General features: G+C 42.4%; 1 protein-coding gene across 1 annotated transcript; it reads right to left on the minus strand.

Annotated features, from left to right (window-relative positions):
• Window positions 1–767: 767 nt before the first annotated feature.
• taok2b (TAO kinase 2b) lies at window positions 768–24,628 on the minus strand. Its single transcript, XM_051123821.1, is given in 21 exon segments — window positions 768–4,445; window positions 4,447–4,770; window positions 4,772–4,953; window positions 6,432–6,614; window positions 6,786–6,998; window positions 11,470–11,709; window positions 12,823–13,026; window positions 13,103–13,231; window positions 13,314–13,673; window positions 14,036–14,242; window positions 15,869–16,036; window positions 16,127–16,208; window positions 16,500–16,593; window positions 16,778–16,869; window positions 17,020–17,133; window positions 17,932–18,028; window positions 18,169–18,214; window positions 18,411–18,512; window positions 19,848–19,919; window positions 20,033–20,173; window positions 23,955–24,628. Coding segments are annotated over 20 exon segments (3,363 nt in total). The 5' UTR covers window positions 20,165–20,173; window positions 23,955–24,628; the 3' UTR covers window positions 768–4,123.
• Between the last annotated feature and the right edge of the window lie 2,925 nt (window positions 24,629–27,553).

Genomic DNA, 27,553 nt, shown 5'->3' on the forward strand with positions numbered 1-27,553 from the left:
TCACAACATTTCACTGAGAACTGGACTTTGTAACTCGCAATTAAGAGTTTATATCTCACAATCCTGAGAAAAAAAAGCCAGTTACCTCGGGCTTCCATAATGACCTAATATTTGCTTGCAGATTTTAGTTGTTTAAGAATATTGTTTTTTCATTTAGCTTATAAATTAGCTTATTTACCTTATTTAAAGCTAAAGCTTTAAAGATTTTATATTGATATTGCTTTCCCCCTGCATTTGTAGGACATCATTTACAAGAATAAATAAGAAAGCAAATAAATAAATGACTGAGGAAAAACTAAAAACAAAAACAAACAACAAAAAAAATCAGAAAGTGACGCTCCGACTTAACCTGCACTACATCTTTGTCCATTATATCTATATATAAATGTATTTACAAAGCTACAAAATGAGAATGTACGTGTTAATACGGTTACTTGCCTAATTTCATATGATAATGAGCCCTAGCCGATGGCATATATTTATATTGTAGCGTCCAAACACCATTTAGCTTGTGCTTTATTTATACTGATTGCACATGACTTCAATGTAAATTTATGACACTGTACTCCGTGTCTGTCTCTGTGCAGTAAATAAATAAATAATGGACTACAGAGAAACTACAAACGCATTAAGCTCGAGTGCGTCTTAAAGGGCGCGTCACGATGACGCACAGAGGATTTTTCACGGATTTGTTAGACATCAATGTCAGACACAGTGTCGATTACATAATTAAAGAAAAGAACATAGTAAAGACAACACGAGACAAATCCACGTTAATATCAATTTATTGTCATTTAAACTGCTTCGCGTTAATTTTTCTTGCACGTGTTTTCTCCCTTCGAACCACAAACGCTTTGATTCCAGTCATTAATGTGTTTCGAGATGTACTGAAAATGTCCTCTGGGCAAAACCTCCACTTTGACCCGACAACCTGTTCCACAGTCAACACACACATACACAGACAGAGACAGACAGAACACCCGTCCATCTCAACCAGACGAACCAGGAGAGCCTCCTTTACCACCGCACATGGATCCAGACCAGTTTAACCTCTGCCACATCAGCTCTAACATTCAACGTGTCCTAAAATCATGAAGATCACGGCATGTGTCACAAACAAGTCAGTCCATTCAATGGTACAATCTCACCGGCCCTCCGAACACTGAACCCGACATCCTCGGGACATTAGAAGTTCTGCATGCACTGTTTTACTTTAAACCAAGCATAAAGTAGTAGATTATACAGACAGAGAGAGAGAGAGATCAGAGCTGGTGTTTCTCGCTTGATTTCAGAGTCCATCGAGTTCCTCTCGTGTTCTTCTTGGACATCTCTGAACTTGTGTGTGTGAAAACACGGCTGAGTATCTGCTGAAGACTCAAATGCTCTTCATCGTCAAACACACTGTGGATCCTCCCACACGTCCCAGGATCAGAGAAGCTCCAGCACAGATACACACACATATACATCCTGTATAGAAAAACACACTCTCACATCAGCTTCGATCGAGACACAGATGCAGCTAAAGCAGCCGCCGCATTTTCCTTCAGAGTTCCTTAAGTGTTCGCTGTAATCCATCATCTGATGACTGACTGCACCTGCCTGTCCTGGACCCTTCCTCTCATCACTCAAAAAAATACACAGAGAGTAGTGATTGTAACCCGTTGTAATTGAATCAAGTCTGTTTTGTCGTCTACGGTTCGAGTTAAAGGACGCGTATCCGAGCGAATAAGCCTTTAAATCCTATTTTTTGGTGTTTGTGTACAAAAGTGTCGATGTTACCAGAGCGAATCGCATTCAGACAACGCACGCACACACAAACCCACCGTTAACCAGTATTAATACTCATGTATTAATAACCATAACACACAGCAGACCCCACTGATTCTTGCTTTTAGAAATGTTCACATCTTTAACAACCAGATGCTTGGAGAAATTTGTCGTCGCGATGACACCGAACACACTTCGTTCGCTCCAGATCCGATTTCTACAATTAAATGTTAGGTCTATTCTGTTCACATGATAGTTTATCAAAATGTCGATAGTCATAATTACTATAGAAAACTGTGGACACAATGCTTCAACACTTTAGATACTATATATTTATATTTATATATATTATATACACACACACGATAAAAGATCCAATTAGTGGGAGATTGACTCTGAAAGTCTATGGCTGCGTCCGAAATCACGTGTTCTCTGAGCAGACACTTCTCATGAATAAGTGACTGTTAAACGAGACCTGTTATGCAAAAATCACTTTCATAAGGGGCTTGAACAGTGTGAAAACGACCAGCCTATAATGGTAAAAACACACCCACTCATGTTTTGTATGATCTCAAATCATAAAGTCTCTCAGAACAAGCAATTTCAGATTCTCCCTACTTTGGCGTCATCGTAGGGAAAATCCACACCCATCTGTGAGGATCTCTGCAATATTAACATAAACACAGCCCTGAGTGAAGCAGCGGTCCGCCATTACTGGACACACTCAATGTCAAACAGGCATTACACGTGTTTTCCGATGCATCTGAGCCGCTGAACACACTGTGGTTACAATTTGTTATTGGAGGAAATCTCGGGGAAAAAAACGCTAAAGTGTCCCACATGTTTAGGGATCAACACCAACACTTTGAACATCAGCTCCAAGTATCACGTGTTTGTTTCCCAATTTGCCTTTCTCAAAGCGCTTCTTACCACTCTGTGAGACTAGTGTTGCTAAAGCAACCATTGTCTCTGCCTGTTTTCACCGATGCTGCCAGAATGATCGCGGATAGGAATGTGGTAGTTTAAAAAAAAAAAAAAAAAAAAGTCACACATAAAAGCAATGTGAAGTCGACCTCTTGAATTTGTCGAGCTCATAATCACAAGTGGGGCTTATAAAGTTTGTAACAGCACGTGAGTTATTTTCATCTGTGCAATTCGTAAACGCATTTAATATGCACAGCACAATCAGATGACTGACTTTTAACAGGATAACAGGCTTGTACTGATAGTGGAATGTTTATTTGCAAACAGGGTTGCCAGGTGTTCACAACAAAACTAGCCCATCTGCATTTTGAGGGAGCTCCCCGGTTCCGAGGATAGAAAATGTTTTTTTTTTTTGTGGTTCCCCTGGTAAATTTGTTCAACCCGCGGCAACAGTGTTTAATTCTGTGGGAAAACCGCAGACTTGGCAACACTGTTTGCAAAGGATATGAGCTCTCGAAGCTCCGCCCTCTTCTCCGGGAGCACCAGCTCAATTACCTTTAAAGGGACAAACACAAAAATGGCACATTTTGGCTCATAACCTAAAAGTGGCCATTTTAACAAGTTATAACAAATCATCTGTAGGGTATTTTGAGCTAAAACTTAATTTAGCCACTCTGGGGACATCAGAGACGTATTTTACCTCTTGTAAAAAAGGGGCATAATAGGTCACCTTTAACACAAGCGTGTCGTATGTCGTTATGAATGTAACTGAACGAACTACATTTGTTAGCCTGTCATGGTCATGTGACTTTCCAGCATTCATAAACCCTGCCTACTGTGTAGTAAGGATATACGCGATTTCGGACGCAGCCAGTGATCTTGTAAAGGTAGCCTTAAGGCCCGTTCGCAGGAAGAACGATAATTATAACGATAACCGTTTATGCGGTTTTGTCGTCTGTCGCGTTAACTGCCCGAGCTGGTTAAATCAGGATGGATTCTGACTGTTTTGAACCCGATTCTAACGAAGAGCCGTGACTCTCGGTGTAAATCGTCAGAGTTATCGTCCTTTGGGTCAACGGGCCTCGTCATGTCAAACGTGACTGAATAACATATGAATACAAATGTATTTACTACACTGATCTCATGCATTGGAGCGACTCCCGTAGACGTAAATGTACTCGAAGTCCGACATAAACATTCTGTGTTCATACTGTCGTGTGTGCACGTTCAAATTCAGCATTCCTTTAAGACGTCTTAAAGGCAGTGGTGATGTTCCAAGCCAGTTTCCCGTTTTTTTTTTCTTTCTTTTTTACCAAAAAAACAACAACGAGCAAGGAAAAACCAAAGCGACGGGACGAGTAAAATGTGCTCTCGCTCGTAGCGCGGCGGCTCGGACGCATTCGGCCGTAAAGAAGGCGAGCCCCGACCGGCCTTAGGAGTAGGAGAGGTGGGATCCGTTGGAGATGTGCGAGGTGACCGAGGTGCTCCGGCTGAGCACTCCGTCGGCGCCTCCTCCTCCTCCCGGGCCGCCGCCGGACGCGGTTCTGCGCAGGGGCTGCGGGCTGTTCCTCAGCGCCATCAGGCTGGGCCCCCGCACCACCAGCCCTCCTCCGCCTCCTCCGTACACCCCCTGCGAGGACGCCGACTGGCCGGAGGAGGACGACAGCGAGATGGACGGAGGCGCGGGAGGAGGAGGAGGGAGGAGAGCGAGGGACTGGGAGGAGGAGCGGGAGGGAAGGTGGTGGGAGAAGACGTGGGGGGTGCGCCAGGTCCCCCCTGCTCCCTCCGCCCCACTCCTTCTCTTTCTCCCGCTCCCTCTCTCGATCCCTCTCTCTCTCCCGGTACAGCTGCGGCGTGCTCTGGTGGTGGTAGTGCTGCGGCAGGTGGTGCCGGTTGTGGTGGGAGGACGAGGACGAGGACGAGGACGAGGAGGACGAGCGCGAGGAGTGGTGCAGGGGCCCGTCTCGCGCCAGGCCCAGGGCGTGGGACGAGGAGGACGAGGATTCCGCCCTGCCGGGGCCCCTGCGGGAGTGAGGCTGCGGCGGCCCTCCGTGGCTCCAGTGGCCGGACGGACGGGGTCGGGCCCGACGGGTAGCCCTGCTTGGGATGGGCCTCGGACGGGATGCCGGTCAGAGCCAGGCTGCTGAAGCCCAGCCGGAGGCTCTCGGAGTCGAAGGCCTCGATCTCGGACGCCTGGCGCTCCAGGAGGGACCGGATGCGCTCCGAGCGCTCGTTCTGCAGGGACAGCATCTCCTCCTCGATCTGGAGAAACAGAGCCACGGGCGTCAGAGCTGCACTTTTACGAGAGCCCGCGGGGACAGACGACACAATGCAGCTAATAATCATGCAGAGTTCAGATAGCAAAGTCAGAATAAACTAAAATTCACCCCGTTTTATAACTGCAGATCTTACTGTGAAACATTTCATTTTTTAAATAATTCTGACCTTATAATGTTTATCAGGTGAAAGTAACAGGCTTCTCCAAGTTTATTTTTACAAGCTTGCGCTCATCAGTCTCCACTTTTTCAAAATCCAGTCAACATCCAAAGCTTTGAATCAAGTCCCTGCTCTACATTTTAATATTTTGATAATCTTTTGCGCTCGGATGTACGTCACAATATGGAAAAAAATATCTGTCGCTACTTCTGCTTCCTCCACTTCAACGGCTGTGTTTACTTTAAAAAGGTTGTGTTGAGTTTTTTCTGGCTCAAATTCATCACTTGCATAACTTTATTGGCAAAAACACAAACCAGACTATGTTAAATACGGTTTAATCATGGTTTGTGCCATACACGGTGTGCTTTTGCAGTGAATTATTGGTTGCACAGCAGAGCATGAAACCATTAAAAAACAAGCAATTTTAAAACGAGCCTGTTGAGTTTTTCAAAACAAAGCAACGGGACTAAATACATACCAACAAATCTAATGGGGATTCGCCAATAACTAAAAAAAACTATAGCTTAAATGAATCATTTTATATGCTACAAGTAAATTTAGCCATCACAATACTACAATGAACAGTATAAAATAATGGATATTCATTGCATTTACCAGTTATTAAACTGTGTTTAAAAAATAAACTTTATGCAAGTGTTAAATGACAGAAAAGATAAATGTAAAAACTGAGGGAAGTATGCATTAACAATTAAACTGTTCTAATAGAAAAAAGTGAAATTGTTTTAAATGCTACAAGTGAATAGAATCACAATATAATGTACAGTACGTGTACTTTGAGATTACGTAAAGATGACATTTGTGAATGTTTTATTATTACTACTAATTTTAAGCAAGCATTAAATGACAGGAAAGGCACTTTAAGTGTAAAAATTGAGAAATATGCATAATTAGTTTTATTGGAAAAAATGTAAACTAATTTTTGATACTGGTGAATATAGACTTTATAATTGTACAGTATAAAATAATGGATTTTTTAAAGATTATATCTAGCCATGTTACATTATTTTTTTATTGTTAATTTTAAGCGAGCGTCAGATCATGGCAGATGTAATTTAAATGTAAAAATGAGGGAAATATGCATGAAGGATCAACTATTCAGCATCATCCAACATGGATAAATGAATAAAATGTCTAATATGGTCCGGGATAGGATATCTGGTCATCACGCAACCCAATAATGAAATCACGTGTATTCAGCGTGCTCGTGTACAATTAGAGTTTCAGCTGGTTGTTTGAGCAGTGGAGAAGCACTGTTCTACAGCACGAGTGTGTGGAGCGTTTACCCGCTGCTCCAGCAGGGCTCTGCGGATGGACACTCTCTGCTCCAGGTCCTTCACCTCCCTGTCGTGCTGCGTGTCGGTGTGCATCTTGATTTTGCTCTGGTACGCGTTGAGTAACTCCAGCTCCTGCTGCAGCTGCATCCTCAGCGCCTGATACTCGGCTTCCTGCGTCTCGTCCAATCGCAGCTGCGGAGAAACGGCACAAAACGCCACAGGTCAGTGAAGCGGGGGAGCCCCGAGTCTGCGGCGGGATCAGATCAGCGTTTGGGGGGCGTGTGACCGACGCCGCGGGTCCGAGTGAGGCTCGGCGTGGGACGGTGGGTGGAATTGTGATTCGTGTGTCCTTGCCTTACTCACAGCCTGTGTGGACAGCATGTCGTTGATGGAGTGGTCGTACTGCTCGGCCAGAATGGCCAGCTTACGGGTCTGCTCGTCCTTGAGACGCTTCAGCACGGCCTTGTGGTCCGACTTCGGGGTGTTCTCCAGCAGGTGGTTCCTCAGAGCTTTGTACTGACGTGTTTGGATCTTACACGTGTCCTGGAACTGACGCTTAATCTGCAGCTCTTTGGACTACAGGAACAGGGAAGAACGTGGGGATCGGAAAACAGACACTTAAGAAAGACTGGAAGGGAAGGACAGACGTGCTCTCACCACATATAAAACACTTCAAAATGACACTCACTTTAATCTAGTGTGTGAAAATCAGTTTCTGGCAATACAGAATTATTATGTGAGAAAATGTAAAACTTTTTCACTTGAACCAAATAAAACATTTCAGACTTCACAGTGAACCATACCATCTGATATGAGGTGCAGCAGCAATTAGAATTCTTAAGAAACATGCTTATAAACATGCTTGAAGTAAAAAAATAGAGAAACGAAAGCAGCAGCACCGTGACTATATGAATGATGAAAAATAATTGACAAAACACAAACGAAAATATCAAATGAACCGAAGGACAATGATTATAATAAAGAAAATTTATTTCAGAAACATATAACAGAAATCTTAAACATCCATTCATGCACAAACACACAAAATGAGGATGAAACGCACACGATGGCCTTGAAACAGACGGTGCAACATAAAAATAACACAAACATTCCTCAGATAATCATTAAGACCACATTTGTGATTTGGTTAAAACAAAACAAAGGGAGCACAGCATATGTAAACATTAAGTAACAAGACAAAAATAAAACAAACTCAGCCAATAACTGGAACAAATATGGCTAAAACTGAAATGCTTCCTTTTTTGCCAAGAAACTGAATTTTCTTAAAAGACATCATTTCTCATCAGCCATGTCTTATTTCCACTGTAGTACATAACTGGTCCCTTTGATTAAGATTTCCATGAAGACCCTTTAGTATTTGATGATCTTTACAGAGCATTTCTAATAAAGATGATCTGAGTGCAGTGCAAGCTATTCTTTATCAGTCCAACCACCAAACTCTTTACGTTTTCATCTTTGGTTGTCAATTCGCTTACTTCTCGTCCAACTTTGCATTAAGATGATTGTCATATTGGCTTCTTCTTATCGCCTTCAATATGCAGTATTAGAGTAGCAATAAATATGAAATAACAGTGCCGTGCAAACACTGACAACTAGGGCGAACTAGTATAAACGCTTCATCTAAACAGGCCAGCGCTCTCTTCATAAGGATATGACCAAAACACTTGTTTACATGGTAAATATGATCAGATCATTGCCTCTAGTGCAATAACACATATACGTTTCTAAAATCAGTATATATATCCCCGAATCCACCGGTCTACATCTGCTCATACACGGTCGAGTGAAACGGTTTTGTGTGCGAAACTCAATCTCAACTATACGAACGACCGTGTGCATCTCTTCAATACTACAACAGGAAAACAACAGGACCCTGTTTGAGATTCTCCTCTAAATAAAACTGCATATCTATATAATGAATTCATAACAGATCACCTACTAGTAATGTGATGAGACCGATGTTTAGTTTAACATCAAGATTCAGTAAAGTTCACTGCTTTAACAGCATTCAGGATTGATCATCAAAAGCTTAGATCATGTGGCACAGAGAACTACAGCAAACGATTCAATAAGTCTCGTGTGTGTGATATACAACTGTTTTGGCAAGGATTTTCTTTCGCGAAATATTTCAAGTGTCTGATTGTCATTTTTTGGAGGTCCCGCCTCTAAATGATCCAGTGAGAGGACTCTTTGAAACACTTTCAGCTGCGTTATAGTGATAATGAGACCAAACACTGATTTTACGACCATATGCAGCCTAGTTTTGGTTTCAGTACAAAAACTCATTGAGAAGTAGGAAAAACCATTGGCGCTTCATCTAACGAACTTCTATTGCACGTCTGGACGAGTAAGCCTGTAGTGTTGTGTTTTTGGGAGATCTATAGTGTAAAGCACTGTATTATAATCCACTTTCACAGTAGGCGCGGTACGTTAATTTAGCATTTATCATGCATGGCTTCATTGAAAGGCCTGTGGTCATTCTCACACCATTTTGGTTTCGCAATACAATACAATATTGTTGTTGAAATTAAGACCCCCTTCAAAACAAAATAAAAACTAAATCAAGATTGCACAGACATGGCTTCAACAATCACCATAACACATATAGCTCTTGCTATTTGAGAATAAAATAACTCAAGAGTAAAACAAAAAAAAAAAGGAAACTTTTACAAAAAGCACAATAACCGACTGAAGCTTTCTCTCCATTCACCGGAGACGGCAGTGAATGATGGAGCTGAAATAAACGGTACATTAACCTTAAACGAACGGTTCCCTAATAGTGGAAAATCTCACCCTCACCTTCCAAACATTAGACTTTGGTTCAATCAAAACTCATCTTTAATTGAGATATTTTTCAATGAAACCCAAGAGATTTCGGTCCCTCCACTGAAAAAAACAGAACTTAGAAGATTAAAAAGTTCATAAAGGCATTGTCAAACGGATCCACGTGAATCCAGCCGTTAACGTACGAGATGATCGTTTCATGTAATTAGTAGATTTCATTTAGGCTTAATAATCGGCACACATGTAAGCTCAAACGTGTGTGTGTGTGGAAAACGAGAAACACGAGGTTGTATGAGAATAAATTACAAGAATAAATTCATCTGTTCATCGTTTCAATCTCTTTGCTGGACTCGGATTAAACTGCTTGAATCATATGGATTCGTTTTTGCTCCCAAATTACCTTCCTCTTTTTATTTAAACAGAGACAGAAACCTCTCAGATTCCATTAAAAACCTTCATTTGTGTTTCGAGAACTAACTAAAGTAAGTGATAAGATGTTTTGTGAACTCTCTCTTTAACTCTTTGAGTGGTTCCCTGTGAAACAGGCACATGAAGGACTAAAATGTTCTAAAATAACTCGTCTCGAGAAACACGAGCAGCGACGGATGAAGGGCGCGTCTGCGCTCACGTTCTTCCCTTCCTGCGTCTCCATCTATCTCCAAGGCACCATCTTCCCCTTCAAGCTCCTCCCTGAAGGAGTTCTCCTCAACACACTCTCCCACCTCCCCTCTTCCCTGTACACCCTCTCTCGCTCCTCCCTTCTCCTCCTCTCCCTCTCTCTCCTCTCCCTCATCCTCCTCCTCTGCTCGCGCAGGGCTCTCGGCAGGAGGACGGGCAGTTTGCTGACTCTCTCTCTGCGCAGCAACCCGAAGGCCTGCAGGCGTCTCAGGTAATTCTGCGGCAGCTCCTTCAGCAGACGCTTGGCTAATCGCAGCACCACGGAGTTGGCGAGGTCCGTCAGGGTGCCGAGAGGGCGGCGGACGAACCGCCGGCCCAAAAGCAGGCACCGCGCGAACAAGACGGAGTGTTTGCTTTTGGCCAGGTACTCGGCGCGAAGGCTTCTTAAAGGCACGGGGATTCTGGACTGGCGGCCGGCCCAGTTGCGTCCGGCTTTGGGGAACATGTCGTAGAGCCTGCGCTCGGTCAGGCCGCCCAGGAGCGACTGGCACACGGTGAAAAGCGGCTTCGGCAGCCGGAACAGAACTCGCATCCACAGGCGACTGAGTTTGCGCGGAGTGTTCTGGAGGAAAACCCTGGCCGGACGCACGACCAGAACCACCACAAGGTAGAGGGTGAGGAACAGCGAGGGCGAGCTGAGAAAGGACGCCGAGATCAAGGCCACCGGGACGTAATAGAGTCCCAGGCTCAAAGACAAACCCAGACTGAACAGGCCGGAGCCCCAGTACGTCAGAGAAAGGTACGTGGAAAACGAGAGCGAGCAGCAGGAGCGCAGGAACAGGTAGGAAAAGAAGAGCGCCAGGAAGGCGAGCTCGCCCGAGAGAAGGATCGACGCGAGCGAAGGAAGCGGAGGAGAGCGTCGCAGGGAAAGCAGGAAGACGGACAGGAAAAGCAGGGTGAGGACAGACGGCTGCACGGCGGCGGAAAGCGACAGAGCGAGGCAGATCACGTGAGAAAAGAGCGAGGGAAGGGAAGCCGGGGACGGAGAGGGCGGGGAGGGAGGCGTGAAGACGGGCGGCGGCTCCAGCTCCTCTAACGTATCCGGGAAGTAGAACTCGGAGAGTTCGTCCAGGTCACGCTCGTGAGGGCGGCGCTCGAAAGGAGGAGAGGGCATTAGCTCTGACGGACATCCGTCGGCCACACCTCTGTCCTCCTCCTCGCACTCCGATTCGCTACCGTCATCCCAAGGAAGGCCTTCGACCTGTCTGGGATCGGTGTCAACTTTGTCCTCGACCTGCTGCGTTTCGTCTAACTGTTCTTTTGCACTTTCGTCGGCCGATATCGCCGCATCTTTCCCTTCACTGTCTATCGTTTCACATTGGTCTGCAAGCGTCTCTTCAGTGTCATTTCCTTCAAGAACTTCTATCTCCTGCTTCTCTTCCTCAGCTGTCTCTACCGGCTGCATCTCATCCCCGTCTATCTTTTCTCCATCTCTACTCTCTTCATTCGGCTGTTCCTCTGGCCCCACCTCTTCTACGTCAATGCCCTCCCCTTCTCTAAGAGGCTCCTCCCCCTCATCGATCTCCCTCTCCGGCCCCTCCCCATCTTCAGCGCTGTCACTCACTCTCAGGCTCTTGGGCTGCTGGCGGACTTCGACGGCGTGTTTTTGCCGCAGCTCTTGCTCGCGCCGTTTGTTGTACTCCATCTGGTTGGTGAGCTCGGTCTGGTGCTGCGTCCGGATCAGGTCGGCCCGCGTGCGCTGCACCAGAGCCAGCTGCCGGAACTCCAGCTCCTGAGTCGACTCGTGGTGGCGGAGCAACATGGCGCAGTCCAGGTCCTTCAAAGTCTGTTTCTTGTTCAGGTCCTGCGTTGAGACAAACACAGAAGCAGAGATGGAGGACGGTGGTTAGAAAAGCATCAGGCAACTGTGGTCAGGCATAAATGAGTGCATGGCGTTTAATTAGTGGCTTTCGTCGGAATGCTGTTATTTAAGAGCTCTCTTTGGAAAGTGTCGGCGGTGTGGAAGTCATTCATGCACAGTCGTGAGTAGGCGCGTCTACGTCAGACCACGATCATCATACTCGCTGGCGTGTTGAACACTGGCCATAAGTGCAGTGTTTGCCAATAATTACCTAGACTGTGGCAGCACAGCAACTCCACAATTAACCAAAAATATTGTGCACTTCCCGTAATAACCTAAAAGATATCTATTGCTTTGGCAAATGTCAACTGAACAAAAATGGAACATGTGACTTAGTGCACAAAACGCCACACTTTAATAAGTACACAGTTGATGCACTGCATGTTTTACAGCCAAGCATGTGTTCATTTACAAACGAGAGGCTCATGATCTGTGTTTTCAGCATCTTTATACTAAATGCATATGTAAACTAAACTAAAGTGTTTAAGGTGCATTTGAGAACGTCAGTTATGCTTTTTCACAATTGCATAATTGCCAACCTTACACAAAAATATCAATTTTGTGTTGCAGTTTCCACCAAAATAAACGCTTGATGGTTTAACAACGAATGCAAGTGAAAAAATGAAGACGTAGGTTTTGTCATTGTAATACTGTGTAGTAATTTATATTCTTATCATGATATACACATTTTTTTATTTTACAATGCAATTGCGTTACATTTTTGTCTAAGAGATGATATTAAGAAAAAAAAAACAAAACAAAAAAAAACTTCACTTATTCTTATTTTTGGTGTAAAAGTGCATCATATTAATGCATTTAACATAAAAATATAAAAACTAAATCCACAAAATCCTGTGGAAAACACTGCATGTGCCTGAATATGTGTGAAGCAAATTTACCAGTTTGTTCTCGATCGTCTTCTGCACACAGACTGTCATATGAAATACAATCTATCGCAGCAGAGCCATGTAAATGTTCTGGAAACTAATAACGCTAATAATCTCAGCAGATTATTCGCTTTTCCATGATATAATCGCTCTAGCGGTGCTTCTGTACCTCTCTGAGCAGGTCTTGCTCCAGGTTGTGGCGAGACAGCAGCATCTTCCTCTTGTACTGGCGGCACTGCAGCTCGTAGTATTGCCTCTGTCGGCGCAGTAAACCGGCCTCTTCTTCAGCCTGCAGCTGCTGGAGACACTCCTTCTGCTGGACGAGCCACTCCTGCTTCTCCCGCTTCGGTGTGGACTGGTTCTCATTGAGTTCCTGCACGCAGGACGAAACCTTCAACGCAACATCCGAGCGAAGCCACAGCAAACCGTCCAATCATTCGCTGACGTACCTCTTTAAGTTGCTCTTTTCTCTGCCTGTACTGGCGTTTCTGAGACTCGAGCAGGCTGGTCAACTCCTTCTTCTGTTGGCCCAAGATATGCTGCTGAAACTTCTTCTCTTCTGTAAGAGCGCCCTTAGTCTGAGACACAAGAGGAGGAGGAGTGAAGAACAGACATCTAAAAAGCGATCCCAAAGCATCACGCGCCGTCTCCCGCACTCACCTCTTTCTCCAGGATGGCCTGGTGCTTCTTGCCGAGTTTGTCCGCTTCACTGCCAAAGTTGTTCCTCTGCGTCTCCAGTTCTTTGTCGAGCCGTAGCTGATGTTCGTCCATCTCGGCCTTCAGCTTGTTCTCCAGAGCCATCAGCTGTTTCTGGTGCTGCCTCCTCATGCGCTTGTATCTGGACATCTGCTCTCTCAGCGCTGAGCCCTGCTCGTGCTCCTGGATCTGACGGGTCACCAAAGAGGCCGTGCGGATGGTGGCGAAGTGGTCCCGTCCTCGGCGTCTGCGTCCCCCAGAGGGGCCTTGCTGCTGGGAGTCCACCTCCGGCTGGTAGGGGTCGTCGTAGATGTTATCGTGGTTCTGTGTGGGGACAAAAGTCTGTTTGTGCTTGGAATAAGATTATGGTCTCTTATGATCACCAAGGCTGTTTTCTATGAGAGCATAAGCTGAAATGTAACACTGAAGACTGGAGAAATGACGCTGACAATTCAGCTTTGATCACAGCAATACATTTCCTTTTAACATCGATTCACATAGAAAGCAGCTGTTTGAAACCATACAATATTTTGCAGTATTACAATTTTTATTTATTTTTTTCATAGCTTCAGTGAGTTTAAAAGACTGTACGTTCAACAACATAAACACGAACTGTTCCAAAGTTCAGTTTCCCGGCACTGAAGCGTTTCAGCGCACGCAGCTCAAAGGAAGCCGTGGGCCCGTACCAGCGGTTTGTGCAGGACGGAGCTGTTCGAGGTCACCGTATGTTCCCCCTCCTGCATCATAGCCATCTCTCCGCTGTCATCCGACCCGTCTGCGAGGCTGTTCACTGAAGAACTCTGGGAGCTGGCACTGATGGACATAGACGGCAGCGAATGAGAGCTCTCCATGCTGTTCACCGTGCCCGTCCGCAACATGTACTGCTCCACATCCTGAAACACACAAGACTGCGATTAGAAACAGAAATCACGGTGCCAGCAGGAGACGGATCGCCAAACTGTGTCATCTTAATATCAGTTGGAAACGTCATTTGCGGCAAAACATGCCATCTATTTAGATCCTGTTTAGATCTGAGAACTCACATGACTTTTGACCTTTGATCCGTGTTAGCTGATATGATGCTATTTATCAACAGTAAAGGTGTGCTCTATAATAAAAGTGTTCCACAATGCTAAAATGAACAATCTGCACTGTAAACAGCTGGGAATGAAATCGAATGTCTATCATTATAATGGACTTGTGCATTAAGTCTTAAAGTGACAGGAGCCTAATAAACCTGCTGCGGTCGTTAACTCACTGCTCTTGACTAGACGACATTATTTAATAAAAATCTAATAAAAATCTTTAATAAAAATCTACATATTTAATTCAAACAATATATGCTATGTAGTGTTTCATTTTAAAATTAGATCAGATTTCTGAATTATTTCTTTTTGAGTGGTACTGTTCAGCAGACCTTTTTTTTTTTTTTTTTTTACATTTGTGACATTCCCAGCAATTTCGGGACAAATGACTGCAGAATTTCATCCGATTTTTCCTCACAGCAACTAAAGCATTTCCCTGCAGTTTTTAATCAAATAAAAGACTGAATCAGCAGGTGAAGACATTCAGACAATTTTTATAATTTTACTACTGTAAACTATAGTAATTTATACACTTATGAAACATTATTTTTTTACAGTGCAGTTGTATTACAATAGTATTACTTCTGTCTTGGAGATACTATTAATAACAGTAACTGAACTTTACTGAAATAAAAAAATATGGCACTGTTCATTTCATTGATATCTTTCTTACATAGTATTTGTTCTATTATTTGTTATTTGCATCTTTGCTCTTATTTTTAACAAAAAAATATGAATTAAACAGGTTGTCACAGCTAGTAAATTTGAAAAGCTGGAAAACAAGTTAAGGATGTGTATTATTAATACAAAGAAATGTAAAGAGTATGCATTATGATGCGCTGAATTGCCATCAAGTTGTCAAGAATCACAACTCTAGTGTGTTCGTAACATTTTTGACAGATTTTCAGAGATTACAGTGTAAAACAAGAAAAAAGTTTGCCATATCAGAGGCAGAGCAAGTTATTAAATGTGGAAAAAAAACACACTACAAAGAAAAAGCTCTTCACAATAGCGGACCTTGAAAGCAAATAAAGTCATTCTCGAGTTCATGTTGACTTTAGGGTTAGCTTAATCAAAGTGTCCATTTGCCATTATGTCACAAACACATCACTCAAGCACACTCAACGTCAAAGAACAAAGACTCCAAACGTCTGAAACATGAGCTGACGAACATCTGAAAAGAGACCAAACCCTAAATGATGTTTATGTCTGCTGACAAACCGTGTTCTTCTCTAGTGCCACGAAACAGTCGCACGAGAGAACGGCAGACTGACTTCCTGTACGCATCTGAAGTTTCCTAATACAGCTGTTCTACTGCCGTGTAAACAAATGAACTGATCGTGCACAGCTCTTTCGGTCACGTGATCCTGAAAATCATCTTTGATTTTTTTTTTTTTTTTTTTTAACTTGACAAAAGTTGAAAGGTCATCTCACCTCTTCCTCCTCGGTCCCCTCGGTGGCGGGGCCGTTATGCGTTTCCTGGAAGAGGATCTTCTTCATCTTTCGGTACTGCAGGTTATCCAACTCCCTGACGGCGTCTTTAGTGCGTGCTATCAGATCCATCACCACCGTCACCGGACGCTCACGGCACAGGAAGTGATGCTGGAGAAACACAGCGGAGAGGATCAGTTCAAACCTGCAATGTTCAGAAAGTCTCTCAAACACAGTCTTAAAGCTCCTCAAAGACTTTACTTTAAGCAGCACGTCAGAGGTAGGTCTGTCCTGGGCGATCTTCTGCAGACAAGAGTCTACGAAGTTACGGAAATAATCCGACCTGAGAGGTTGGGAAACAAAACATGCAAATTAGCGAGTAGTGCACATCAAAAGCCAGCGAAAGTGTTAAAGCACTTGTCTGTGTACACAGTAAACAAAACAACCTGTTGTCTGTTAACTACTGTTACGCAAACAACAAAAAGAGAAAATCTCAGTGCTCTTGACTGAATCAAAACAGCATTTTAAAATGGTTTTAGGCTTTGAAGTTCCATTTGAGGTGAATTAATACAGTGCTGCTGTGGAAACACAGTATAAAGTGAGAGATCTGTGCCAGTGTGGCTGAAGCATCTACCAGTGATTGGACTGCAGGACGGGGCTCTCGTTCTGGGCGATGTGGTATAAGGCACTCATAGCATTCATATTAAACAAGGGAGGCTTTCTCTCCGCTACAACAGAGGAAACAAGCAAGTAGTTAGCGGCAAGGCTTCCACTGTAAGCATAATGATACAGCATTATTGCCTGTGCTAATCGACAAGCAGCCACGAACACCGAAAGGTATATTTCCACACCAGAGACGTCCTGGCACTGTGTTCACTTTCAACGGGCTCTCGCACGTTAGAGACGACTCACCGAGCTCTATACAGGTGATGCCGAGTGACCACACGTCAACCTTCCCATCATACTGGCCTTCATCCATGGCGAGGATGACCTCCGGAGCCATCCTGGAAACACAGCACAACTCAGTCAGAACTGATCAGACCGTGTCATTAGATCAATCTAACGTGTGAGCGAACCACTGAAAAGTAAATCGAGGCATATGAATGTATTTGTGCCAAGCGTGTTGTTGTAAGGAACAGGAAGTGTTTTTGCACCAGTAAGGAGTGCCCACGAACGAGTTGGCAGGAGCGACGATGGAGGCGGAACCAAAGTCTCCCAGTTTGACCTGGCCAGGCTCTGTCAGTAAGATGTTACCTGCTTTCACATCCCTGTGAACGAAGAAAAACATCTTGTTTGAATCTTTAATGCTGTAACTGAGGGGGACAGACGAAATCATATGAAAGTTTTGCATTACGCTCCTAAAATTAAAGATTCCAAAAGGGGGTTTTTACAGAAATGCCATAAAACTATTTCTGGTTCAGTGACCAGTTCTTAAAAGAACAATTTTCTTCTTAGTCTGAACAACATTTTAATAATCTGAAGAACGTTTTTCCACTATAAAGATCCTGTATCTTCTTCAAGAGAGCAGGGGTGCGCATTATTGACATAAAATGATCTCAGTATTTTATGGGATATTGTTACTGACTGTAAATAAACAGTGTTTTGCAGTGTGTTTTTGTGCTGGTACATTGACTTGTTTAGGCCTTTTATCTTAATATTTTGTTGGTTCACAGCAAATTCTTCATTAAGGGACAATATTTGCTACCTAAAACAGATTTCCAGGAGCATTTGTGCCTTTATAAAAAAGAAAAATTCTAACCTTGTTAGATTTATGTGTGTGTTTTTTTTTTGGTCAAATTCAAGGAATTCCTGAGAGTCTAAAACACTACATTTAGTTGGTATTTCATATGATAACAGCTTATATGAAATAAGATATGAAATACCAACTAAATTCATTTTTATGCACAGAACCTGCATTAAAGCAGCATTTACATGCACTCACACTTAATTTACAATTGCATAGATCATGATATAAAATTAATGTTTTAAAAACAATATCACACTCCCCTAATTTGCACGATGCTTTTAAAAACAAAACAAAACAAAAAAAAGGAGGGGCTCTGTACCTGTGGATCATGTTGTGCGAGTGGAGGTACACCAAGCCCTGCAATGCACCATGGGTAATTGCTGCAATCTCCACTTCCTGTAATGGTTTCTTGTGCACTGAGGGGAAGGGGAAGAAAACAGTGGGATCCTGTTTTTTGTTTCTACAAACCTTTAGCAAACATCTGCATCATTTTACACTTCTGCATCTGAACGAACATCCCTAAACATCCGCCCGCTTCCCGAAACACTTCGCTCACCTTCCAGCAGATCCGAGGCCGAGCCCAAACAGTACTCCATCACCAGCTGCCAGGAACACCGACGAGCGGCAGAAAGGCGGAGAGAAAGAAAAAGTATAATTGCAGTTAGCGAGCGACAAGTGTGGCGTGTGGAGCCGCTACTGTAGCAAATGGAAACAGTGTTAGCGGGTCAGTACATTCTCTTCCCTCAACGAGGCTTCTGAAGAGCGTTCAGCCCCCCTCCCACACACACCAACACTCACCCATGCCGTGTGCTCGCGCAGGTAGCAGCCTCTGTACTCCACCGTGTTGGGGTGCCGCAGCTTTTGAAGGAACTTCACCTCTTTGATGATATCCTGCCATTTCTGCAGCAGGAACGACACAACAATGAAACAATCAAGGGTCTGTTCGGCCCCTTCAGTTCAAATGCTCCGTTTCTGGCCTGTGCCAGCGTGGGAAACACAACCAGAAGTGTGTTCCTTTCAGGCGTATTGTGGTGAGATCGCGAACGAGGCGTGAGGCGTTCGAGCGTTCTGCGGCGCAGCCGAGGCAGTCGTTTCCACCGTTTAAATGGCACAACCGCCTATTTTCGCCAGAGAGACGCTGCACGATTTGCATAATTTGAATACAATGCCGGGGCTCGCACGGAACAGAACTGGATAACAGGCCGGTAAACACAAAAAACTGCATTCTGTGACCGCATATGAACTCTGTGTTACAAAACAGTCAGCTGCTTTCCTGTCTACAGCCTACATACACATCGTCCTAACTACAGCTAAAAATGATTCAAAAACTGGACAAAAAGACAAAGGTACAAGACTTCACCGCTACAGTCCCATGAGGCACTGAGAATGACAATCATAAAACTACCGTTTTTAAGATCTTAGTTGTGTATATTTACGATAGTTTTTTTTTTCCTTTATTGCAAAATATTCATATTTTATATATGTGTGTATATATTTATGTTTGTTGAGAGCGTAGGAAGACTTGATTACATCATTTGCAGTGATTCATGGGAGTGGGCGGGTGCTACAGAGCTCTTTTGGTGCCATGTGTTTGATTGGTGGAGATTTCTCTGCAGAATCATGGGTAATGGAGTATTTCCACCAGAAATTACATTGTTAAACATGATTATTGAAGTCAGCGCTAAGAATTAAGTCCTCTATGGAGAACATGGATGGGATTGTCATTTCAGGAACTGACTGATGCACTGTATTGATGTCTGTGGAGCTCGATGTTAGCGTGTAGCCAAGCTAACGATGCAACACTCTAATAAGCATAAATATACACTGCATTCAGGCATATTCAGTAAATCTACTACTAGACTGAACTATTTTGCTGTTATTTCTTGTTTTACAGCTAAATTATGCAATAATCGTGTAGCCCTACTTTCTAGTGTGCATTGTGTTCACTCAGACTCTCAAAGACAGCACACTGTGTGTTTGCATCAAAACTGAAAGCAGTATAATATTGTGCCAACACTTTCAAAGATCTTTGGTGTCAGAAGTCTGCCTATGATGCCTATAAATGCTTCCCAGGTAGGCCGCTCGATAGGTTTTGGAACGGAGCCATCATCTTGCTCTTACATAAAGACACCTGCATGATGTTCAAGATTTCTTGCAGACCGATTCTAGCCCAGTCACACTGCTTTGTTCAAGCGAAGCTGTAGAAAGACTTTGTGTTGGTGCGTTTGTGTTCACCTCATTAGACTGCTTGCCGCTGTAGGACATCTTCTTGATGGCCACCACCTCATTGGTGCGGATGTCATGGGCCTGTAAGAAGCGTGTAAACACACGTGAGTATTGGGAAAGAGAGGCACAGACAGTCGCTTCATCTCTGCTCAGCGATCTGTGCTACAGCCCCGAACGTCCTAACGGCCACTCACAAAGTAGACGGCTCCGAAGCTGCCATGGCCGATCTCCCGCAGGTCTGTGAAGAGTTTCTCAGGATCCTCCTTGTAAAAAAGTTCCGCCACCTCTGGGTCCTTGAGACTCCCAGCCCGCGCACTCGACGGCATGGCCAGCGCCTTCACACACACACACACACACACACACAAACGAAAGGGCGTTTGCACATGAACAGAGAATAGAGGACTGGAGTGAACAACCTGAAAAACAACCATTAGGAGAAACTAAACAGGACAAATCCAGTATGATGCATAAACCACACATACAGCAAACAACTCCAGAACTGAGGATACAGCTAAACAGATCATGAATAATTTACTCCAATAACCAATAATAGAAACACTCATCATCCATATCAAACGTGCCCAAATATGGACCAGAACGGGCATCTGATCAAAATTAAGCAAAGACAGAAACCATAAGAACGCTCTGTATTTACATGCACTGAGACTTTATCCAATTCCTGTAACTAGTAGGGCTGAGTTGACTCTCAATTATTCCATTTAACTGATCTTTATATTGATATCAACTGATATCAATTCTTAAAACCCAAGAATCTGTCTTTCAGTCTATTGTGTCTTCTGTTGATGGGTGAACAAATGTCACTAAATCGCAGTAAAACAATAAACAGTACGTCAAATAACTATTTATCATAAATATATATTTCTATATTTTAGGTTATCAGATAAAATACTTGTCATGTTCTGTTTTACTATGCATGTATTTTGCTCTGCTTGTGAAGCACACTGGTCAACATTCGTGTTGTTTTAAGGTGCTATATAAATACACTTTGACCTTTACCTTGATAGAAAAAAATGTCCATAAATTCAAATGATCAATGTATGCGTAGTGTTTATTAAATCAATAAATAGATTTTAATAGAAATAAAGAATTTAATAATAGTTTAGGCTCTGTGTTCATTTTAGCCTTTAATATTAATGTACCAGCAGACACGGTTTGCACTAGAATTCCAGCATTAGTTGAGGGAGACTGTTTTCATGCACTGGATCTCCAAACTATGCATTTATTAACTTATCTGTTGTCCAAAATCATCCAGGAATAAATATCTTCACTCTATAAAGTATGCAAATACCTACAATTGTCCATTCTCTTAAAGACGCATCTGAAGACAGATATTTCAGAAATTCACAATCAAGTTTAGCAGCCCAGCCTAAATGAAAGATCCTGAACCTGGGTCTCCTCTATTGACTCTACAGACGTCTAAAAACAAGTTTCTGGAAAAGTTTACAAACTTCCATGATTATATGAAGGAATCTGCACTCCTTTAATCTAAGAAGTGTATAAAGGGAAGAACTTCCACAACACTGTTATTCTAGAAGTGCTCATCAGCAGAAATCAGTCCAGGAGTAAGACGCACAGTATAATATGCATGAGGTCACAGGGACGGCGTGCACGGCAGGACAGAAAGAAGGAAAGCGCCGCTCTCCAAAGAGAACATGGAGTGCTGCAGCGATAAAGTCTTTCTGTAGGCCAAAACTAGGAAACAAATTCACATTTCGGCACTTCCGGTTCCACTGTCCTGAAGTCAGTGGGTGTTCTGAATAGGAATTTGGTTGAAATAAGGTTTCACGTTTTATTCTATGACATAAAATACATCAGTAATGTGATTTTTCTCTAATGCTTTTACTTGTCCTGAAAAAGGCAATTGCTAACAGCTGTGTGAACGGGACTCGAGAGGTTAAACTGTATCATCAGGACGAACAGGTAAAATCATGTACTCGCTGGTCACTTTCACAGCTTTATTGTGCTTATAATCATAATCTTGCAAACTATTCTAACTCAAATATATCTGAAATAAAAACGGAAAGGTTAGGTGGTAGGTTAGGTGGTTTGGTCTGGTCTACCTGTGCACATTCATCTGTTTTGGTGATTGGCAGGGATCTATACGCGCTATTGCGAGCCTCTGAAATCTTGTGACTGTGGTGTAGTTCTTTAACAATCTACGTTTAGCTTTTCGTTTCTGCTGATTACATTTGTGAATATTATCACGATGAACAAAATTTTTAAGAATCATACACTTTTGTTAATCACACAGCTTATTTCTTCTGTAATATTCCAAAAGCCAACTGATAAATCCTACTGGGTTTTTGTTGAGGGAATCAAGGGGATGCAAACTTCGGGGTTGGCCTTGAAGAACGGAAGAACGGTCTGTGGCCAGATGAGGCCGAAACAGAACTTTCTGTTTTAAACGAGAAGTGTTATAATTGGCCTTCAGTAAAAGGAACCGCGTACAGGACCGACGTGAACTGAAGCTGCACTGAACGTGAGAGCTGCAGGACAATGAGCGTACGTGATAAAACAGAACAAATATATTGGGGTTTTCAAAGTTTCAAATCAAAGTTTTAATCTTAACCCAAGAGAAACGCTGCGAAAAAAAGACCTGGAGAAAACTGTCGACATCACGGAACCGCAGCCACGCTTTCTCCAGGCTGATGTGCAGGACTGGATTCAGACCAAAGATGCAGTTTTAGTTCAAACAGAGAATATTTTTATGCTGTTCATTTAATTGGGTTTCACGCATGTGGTTTTACAGCTCAGATGAAGCTCCGGCCTCTGTGAAGGTCAGATTTATGCAGAAACTCTCAAAGGTTCACGAACAGTCAAGCGCCGCTTTATAACACAGATGCAACAGAGCGCCTTATATAAGAACAACTGAAATAGACCGACGATCTGAACCAGCCACAATCGAAAGGACTGTACGAGAATAACGGTGCTCGATTACGCATCACATAAGAGCGTTCAAAAGCAGGATGCCGGACCAGACACCTGACTCACAATTCAGATTCACACCTCTGCGTGACGCTCTGAGTCACGGTCATGTTAAGATTACGCCCGTTAACACGCGTGCAAAACCATTCACCTGCAAAGAGCAACAGCAGATCAGTCTGAGAACAGGCCGCGTGTGTCACAGTAACAGGAACTATGACTTTCACATACACAACAGGATTTCAGTCGTTAACCCTATAAAGACAACTATCACGTCTGATCATTTCTAAGGCCTCTAAATGATCAAAACTTTGCTGAAAAACCTGTTGTTCTGTCGCCTGAGTGTCAGTTCTTACTTTTTTTAGCAAGTAAACATCCGTTTAGTACGATTGTACAAATGTCAGGTCTTTTGCTGTGACACCTTATGATTTTTTGAAATAAATGTTCAAAAAAAAGGGTTAGCAGTTCAGTATGTACTGGACTTGGGTTTACTCACTTATGTCAAAACGCAAGCGTGGAATATGACCATCAGGCTTCAGAGGAACATTTATTCATCTGTCAATCATCATTGTTCTGCATTGCATAATATATTTTGATCATAAAACTAAGCATTTAAATCTCATCTTGTAAGTGGCAGATATTGTGCTGAATGATATTAACGTGCCTTTCAAGTAATCTGTTATTCTGTTATAAAGACCTCATTGATTTACATTACAAGCTATAAAAATGTCATCACATAAATATCAGCATCTGCAGCACCGGAGCGTCTGTGCACAGTTCGAGTCTCTGAATAAACCGAGCCGTTTTTCCTGCTCGAGTTCGAGCTCCATTTTCTCATGATATTATTCTGTACGAGCCACAAATGTGTCAAATACGAAGCAAAACAACACATTTGCACACGTAAGATTGGCTTTTATGTTTCGTCTAGAGGTCCAATAATCGGTTCCGTTTAATAAATGAGACTCGACAGAGTTGAATAATATCTGGTGTTGCACAAGCATTTGATGGAGCATGAGGAAGATGAAGCGATGCAGCTGAGTGTGTGTGTCTGAACAAACACACAAAAATGATGAGCAGAAACACGCGCACACACGAATCACGGCGGTTCGGCGGCGTTTCTCGCCGTTCGTGTCACCGAGCGCCGCCTGAAATGATGTGTTCGCTCGATCTTACCGTGGTGTCCGGGATCCAGTGCCGCTAGCTCGGGTCAGCTAGCTCCGGCCTGCTGAGGAAAATCCGGCCTGTCCTTCCCGTCACTTCACGAAGAGCGAGCGACTGAAGCAGCGATCCATCGATTTCTAACGTAACGATCGCGATCGGTCCGAATGTGGATGTGTCCGTTCATGTGTGTGTAAGTGGATAATGCTGCCGTTAACCGTTAACGGACTCGATCAGCTGACTGTCGAGCACAACGGACGAGCTCTTTACATCACAGACCGACTTTCCGCCTCTGTCGCGCGCATCTGCATCATTTCTTGTCATGCCGTCCGTGTCACGCGTGCAGTTCGTCTCTCTCTGTCATCCGCAGCTCCATCCCTGTTTTTCTTCTCCTGTCTCATTCGCTTTTTGTTCAGGACTTCATGATGGCGGAGCGGGGCGGGAGCCGACCGGAAGCCGGAAGTGCGGCTGAAGTGCAAATTAAGGGTTTGTAATGTTCTCTAAATACGCATTTCATTACAGTACAAGCTCAAGCTGCGCTCTTCTAGCGGCGAGTTGTGGACAGAAAGAAGGAGGCAGAGTCATCAGAGAAACATCACTATAATGTTTGTGTCTCTTTATATGAGCATTATATTATTTCAGTTTTGGTGGAAAATAATTAATAGTTCAGTAGGTTTCTGTCACATGCTGTTATTTGTTGCTCAGCTGTTGTGATTATTAGTCACTGTATAAATCATGGCACATGTTAATACCTTCTGAAGGCTCCACCCCACTGACAGCTTTAGACCATTTATTACTAAAATAAAATAAATAAAAAAATACTGTGTGTCATTGTGAGAATGACTGTACACCTGTAGTCAGATACACCAGTGTTATACTCAACACGACTAAACTGGTAATAGTTCCACCGTACAAAAATGTACATGTACCACTGCATCACCTGATATATTTGACTTGGCTTTGAATAATAATGATTACAGCACCCTCAATGAAATCAGATTCTAGTTTCTTACTCATTTTGGGCTGCTGATTCCCAACACTGTGTCTGTTTGTTTACGACACACTTTCTCACAAAACGTGATGCGTTTCCTAACATTTTTGCTTTTGACACCCACAGGGCAAAGACGTCTTGTGTTCTCCCTTAATCAGCAGAAAAACTGCCAGAAATACATGATTCTTGTCTTCATTTGAGCCGGATACAACTATTTGTTCAATTCTCAATCTCAGCCCATTTTCATATAGAATGATCCCGAAGCCATAATTTTATGCCTAATCCTGATTAAAAACTCTTTTTCCACACCTTTGCTGATCAAACATCATCACATTAGCTAATAATAGGCCTTTTTTCAGGTCCGCAGAAGATGCATGTCTGTTTTAAACAAGAAGTAATTTTAGCAAACCCCAAGTACTTATATTTTTGTTTGCAGGTTCTAGCATGTTTAGTGAAAATAAACCATAGCTAAAATATAAAGGCATGTAAATATGAGACACTGAAAGTTAACCGATGAAACTTTAGAGACGTGTGTTATGGAGTTATAGTAACTGCAGTCTACACTGAATGATGACACACAAGAGTTAACACGTCTATGATTTTTCAGTTTTCATCATGTGCATGATCACATGCAAAAACCCGATGCATAACGTCATATAAAATGCTCTTCAAAACATGATAAATATTTAAAAAAAAACAACAACACACAAACAGAATATAACTGAAATTCGTTGTAATGTGAAGAAACATTAGCTATAATTATTATAGCTATAATTTCTAAAACAAAGATCCTTCTAAAAACAGAAATAAAGTGCCACTGGATGCCATTAAAGCAGGACGTAACATGACCCCATCTGTCTCTGATCTGTTTATCCGTTTATGAAATGTGATGCCTTTCATCCGTCTTATCCTCGCTTATTTTAACGTCCTCATCTCCTCACCTTCTCTTTGAACCCGGTCCCGGGTCAGCGCGACACCTCGACATCAGCCTCTCGCCCCTCGCTTTCTCCTTACGTAAGCGTTTCTGGCATCGCTCCCCAGCCAAAAAAACATAAATAAATAATAATCAAATCTGTATTAAGTTGCCCAAGGCCGAAGCTTCAGACCTAATCCCTTATGCAAACAGATTTGGGAAATTTGGGTACAATTTGTAGGATGAAACCAAACATTTATGTAACAGCAACGAGATAAATAGTTAAAGGTCATGAATCTGGTGAAAAACAATGCCGGCACGACACAGAAGGTTAATAACAATCCCGTAAGACATGTTGAACTGTACTCGAGACTCCTTATGCGATCTATAGATTTATATCAGCGTCGTTTTGTGTGAAATCATGACGATAAGTGTAATGTCTGTAGGTGATCACACCATTAAACTCTGTGACACTTCTGAAACATGGATTTTTCCGAGAAATTTCTGTTCGGTTGATGGAAAGGGTTTGGCATATGGTGTTATGAATCTGCTCTCCTGTACAAACAGCAGACGGCTTCATTCAGATCTTATTAGTGTGAATGTGGAAGATGCAAATGAAACAGCATGTGTTAAAGAAGAAATTAAAAATGTTAAATACAGTTTTGCAGTCATAACATTGTGTTTATTATATTAAAGAACTACACATTTTCCATAACCTCTCTGTGAGGCACAGATTCCTAAAACAGAAATAACCTGTTCATTACAGTAAAAGATTACATTGAATTTAATGAGATATAATCTTTCAGTATAAGATATCGCAACAAAAAGTGTACAAAGTGTCATCATTTATACTAAAAAACTGTAAAAGGAGTCCCAGTGTGATGCATTACATTTGATTATATTAATATAAATATGTTTCTTATGACTCCGTTTAAATAATTCTGTTGACTTTTGTTATCAGACGTGCTCATTACTGGTCATCTCTTTTATGTAGTTAATGTTTACTTCACTGTTTGTATGTGCATATAATTTGTGGTTATATTTTGTGTATCGTATCTCAGACCTGCTCTTCACTGATAACCAGCACAGACACCGACCTGAAAAAAGACTGTTGGATCTGTTTAGATCATTAAAACTTTATATTTATTATTTCATAATTAAGATTCAGTTCAGTTCAATTCATAATTGAACTTTTTATTATATTTTGTTGGTTAAGAGTAAATTTAAAATACAAACTTTAGGTTTATGCTAAAATTGTATCAGTCAGTGTTATTGTAGTTCAGATTTTTTAATTAGCATTTATATTTTCTGAATTTTTTACAGTTTTAAGTAATTTCACTGTGTTTTGTCATTTTATTCTTTCTTCTATGTCTGTATAGTTTTTATACAGTTTTAGTTATTTAGGTTTATTCATTTTAGTACATACAGTGAAAATGTGAAATGTTGCTGAAATAAAATATGTTTATTTTTAGATATTTTATTTTGGCGTATTTCATTTTGTAATGAGTAATGAAAACCAAAGTAACAAAAAGGTTTTTGGTTTTATTTGTTTGTTAACAGTAATAACCCTGGGATCAGTGACATGAACTGTAAATGCCTGCGACATTGACACTGTATGATTTACAGTGAATTTCTGTGAAATCCCAGCTGCTGCTGTTTTTTTTGTACTTTATTAATTGAATTGAACAGGATATGGATTTGTAGAGAAAC

The sequence above is a fragment of the Labeo rohita genome, chromosome 12 (assembly GCF_022985175.1).
Source record: "Labeo rohita strain BAU-BD-2019 chromosome 12, IGBB_LRoh.1.0, whole genome shotgun sequence".
Lineage (NCBI taxonomy): Eukaryota > Metazoa > Chordata > Actinopteri > Cypriniformes > Cyprinidae > Labeo > Labeo rohita.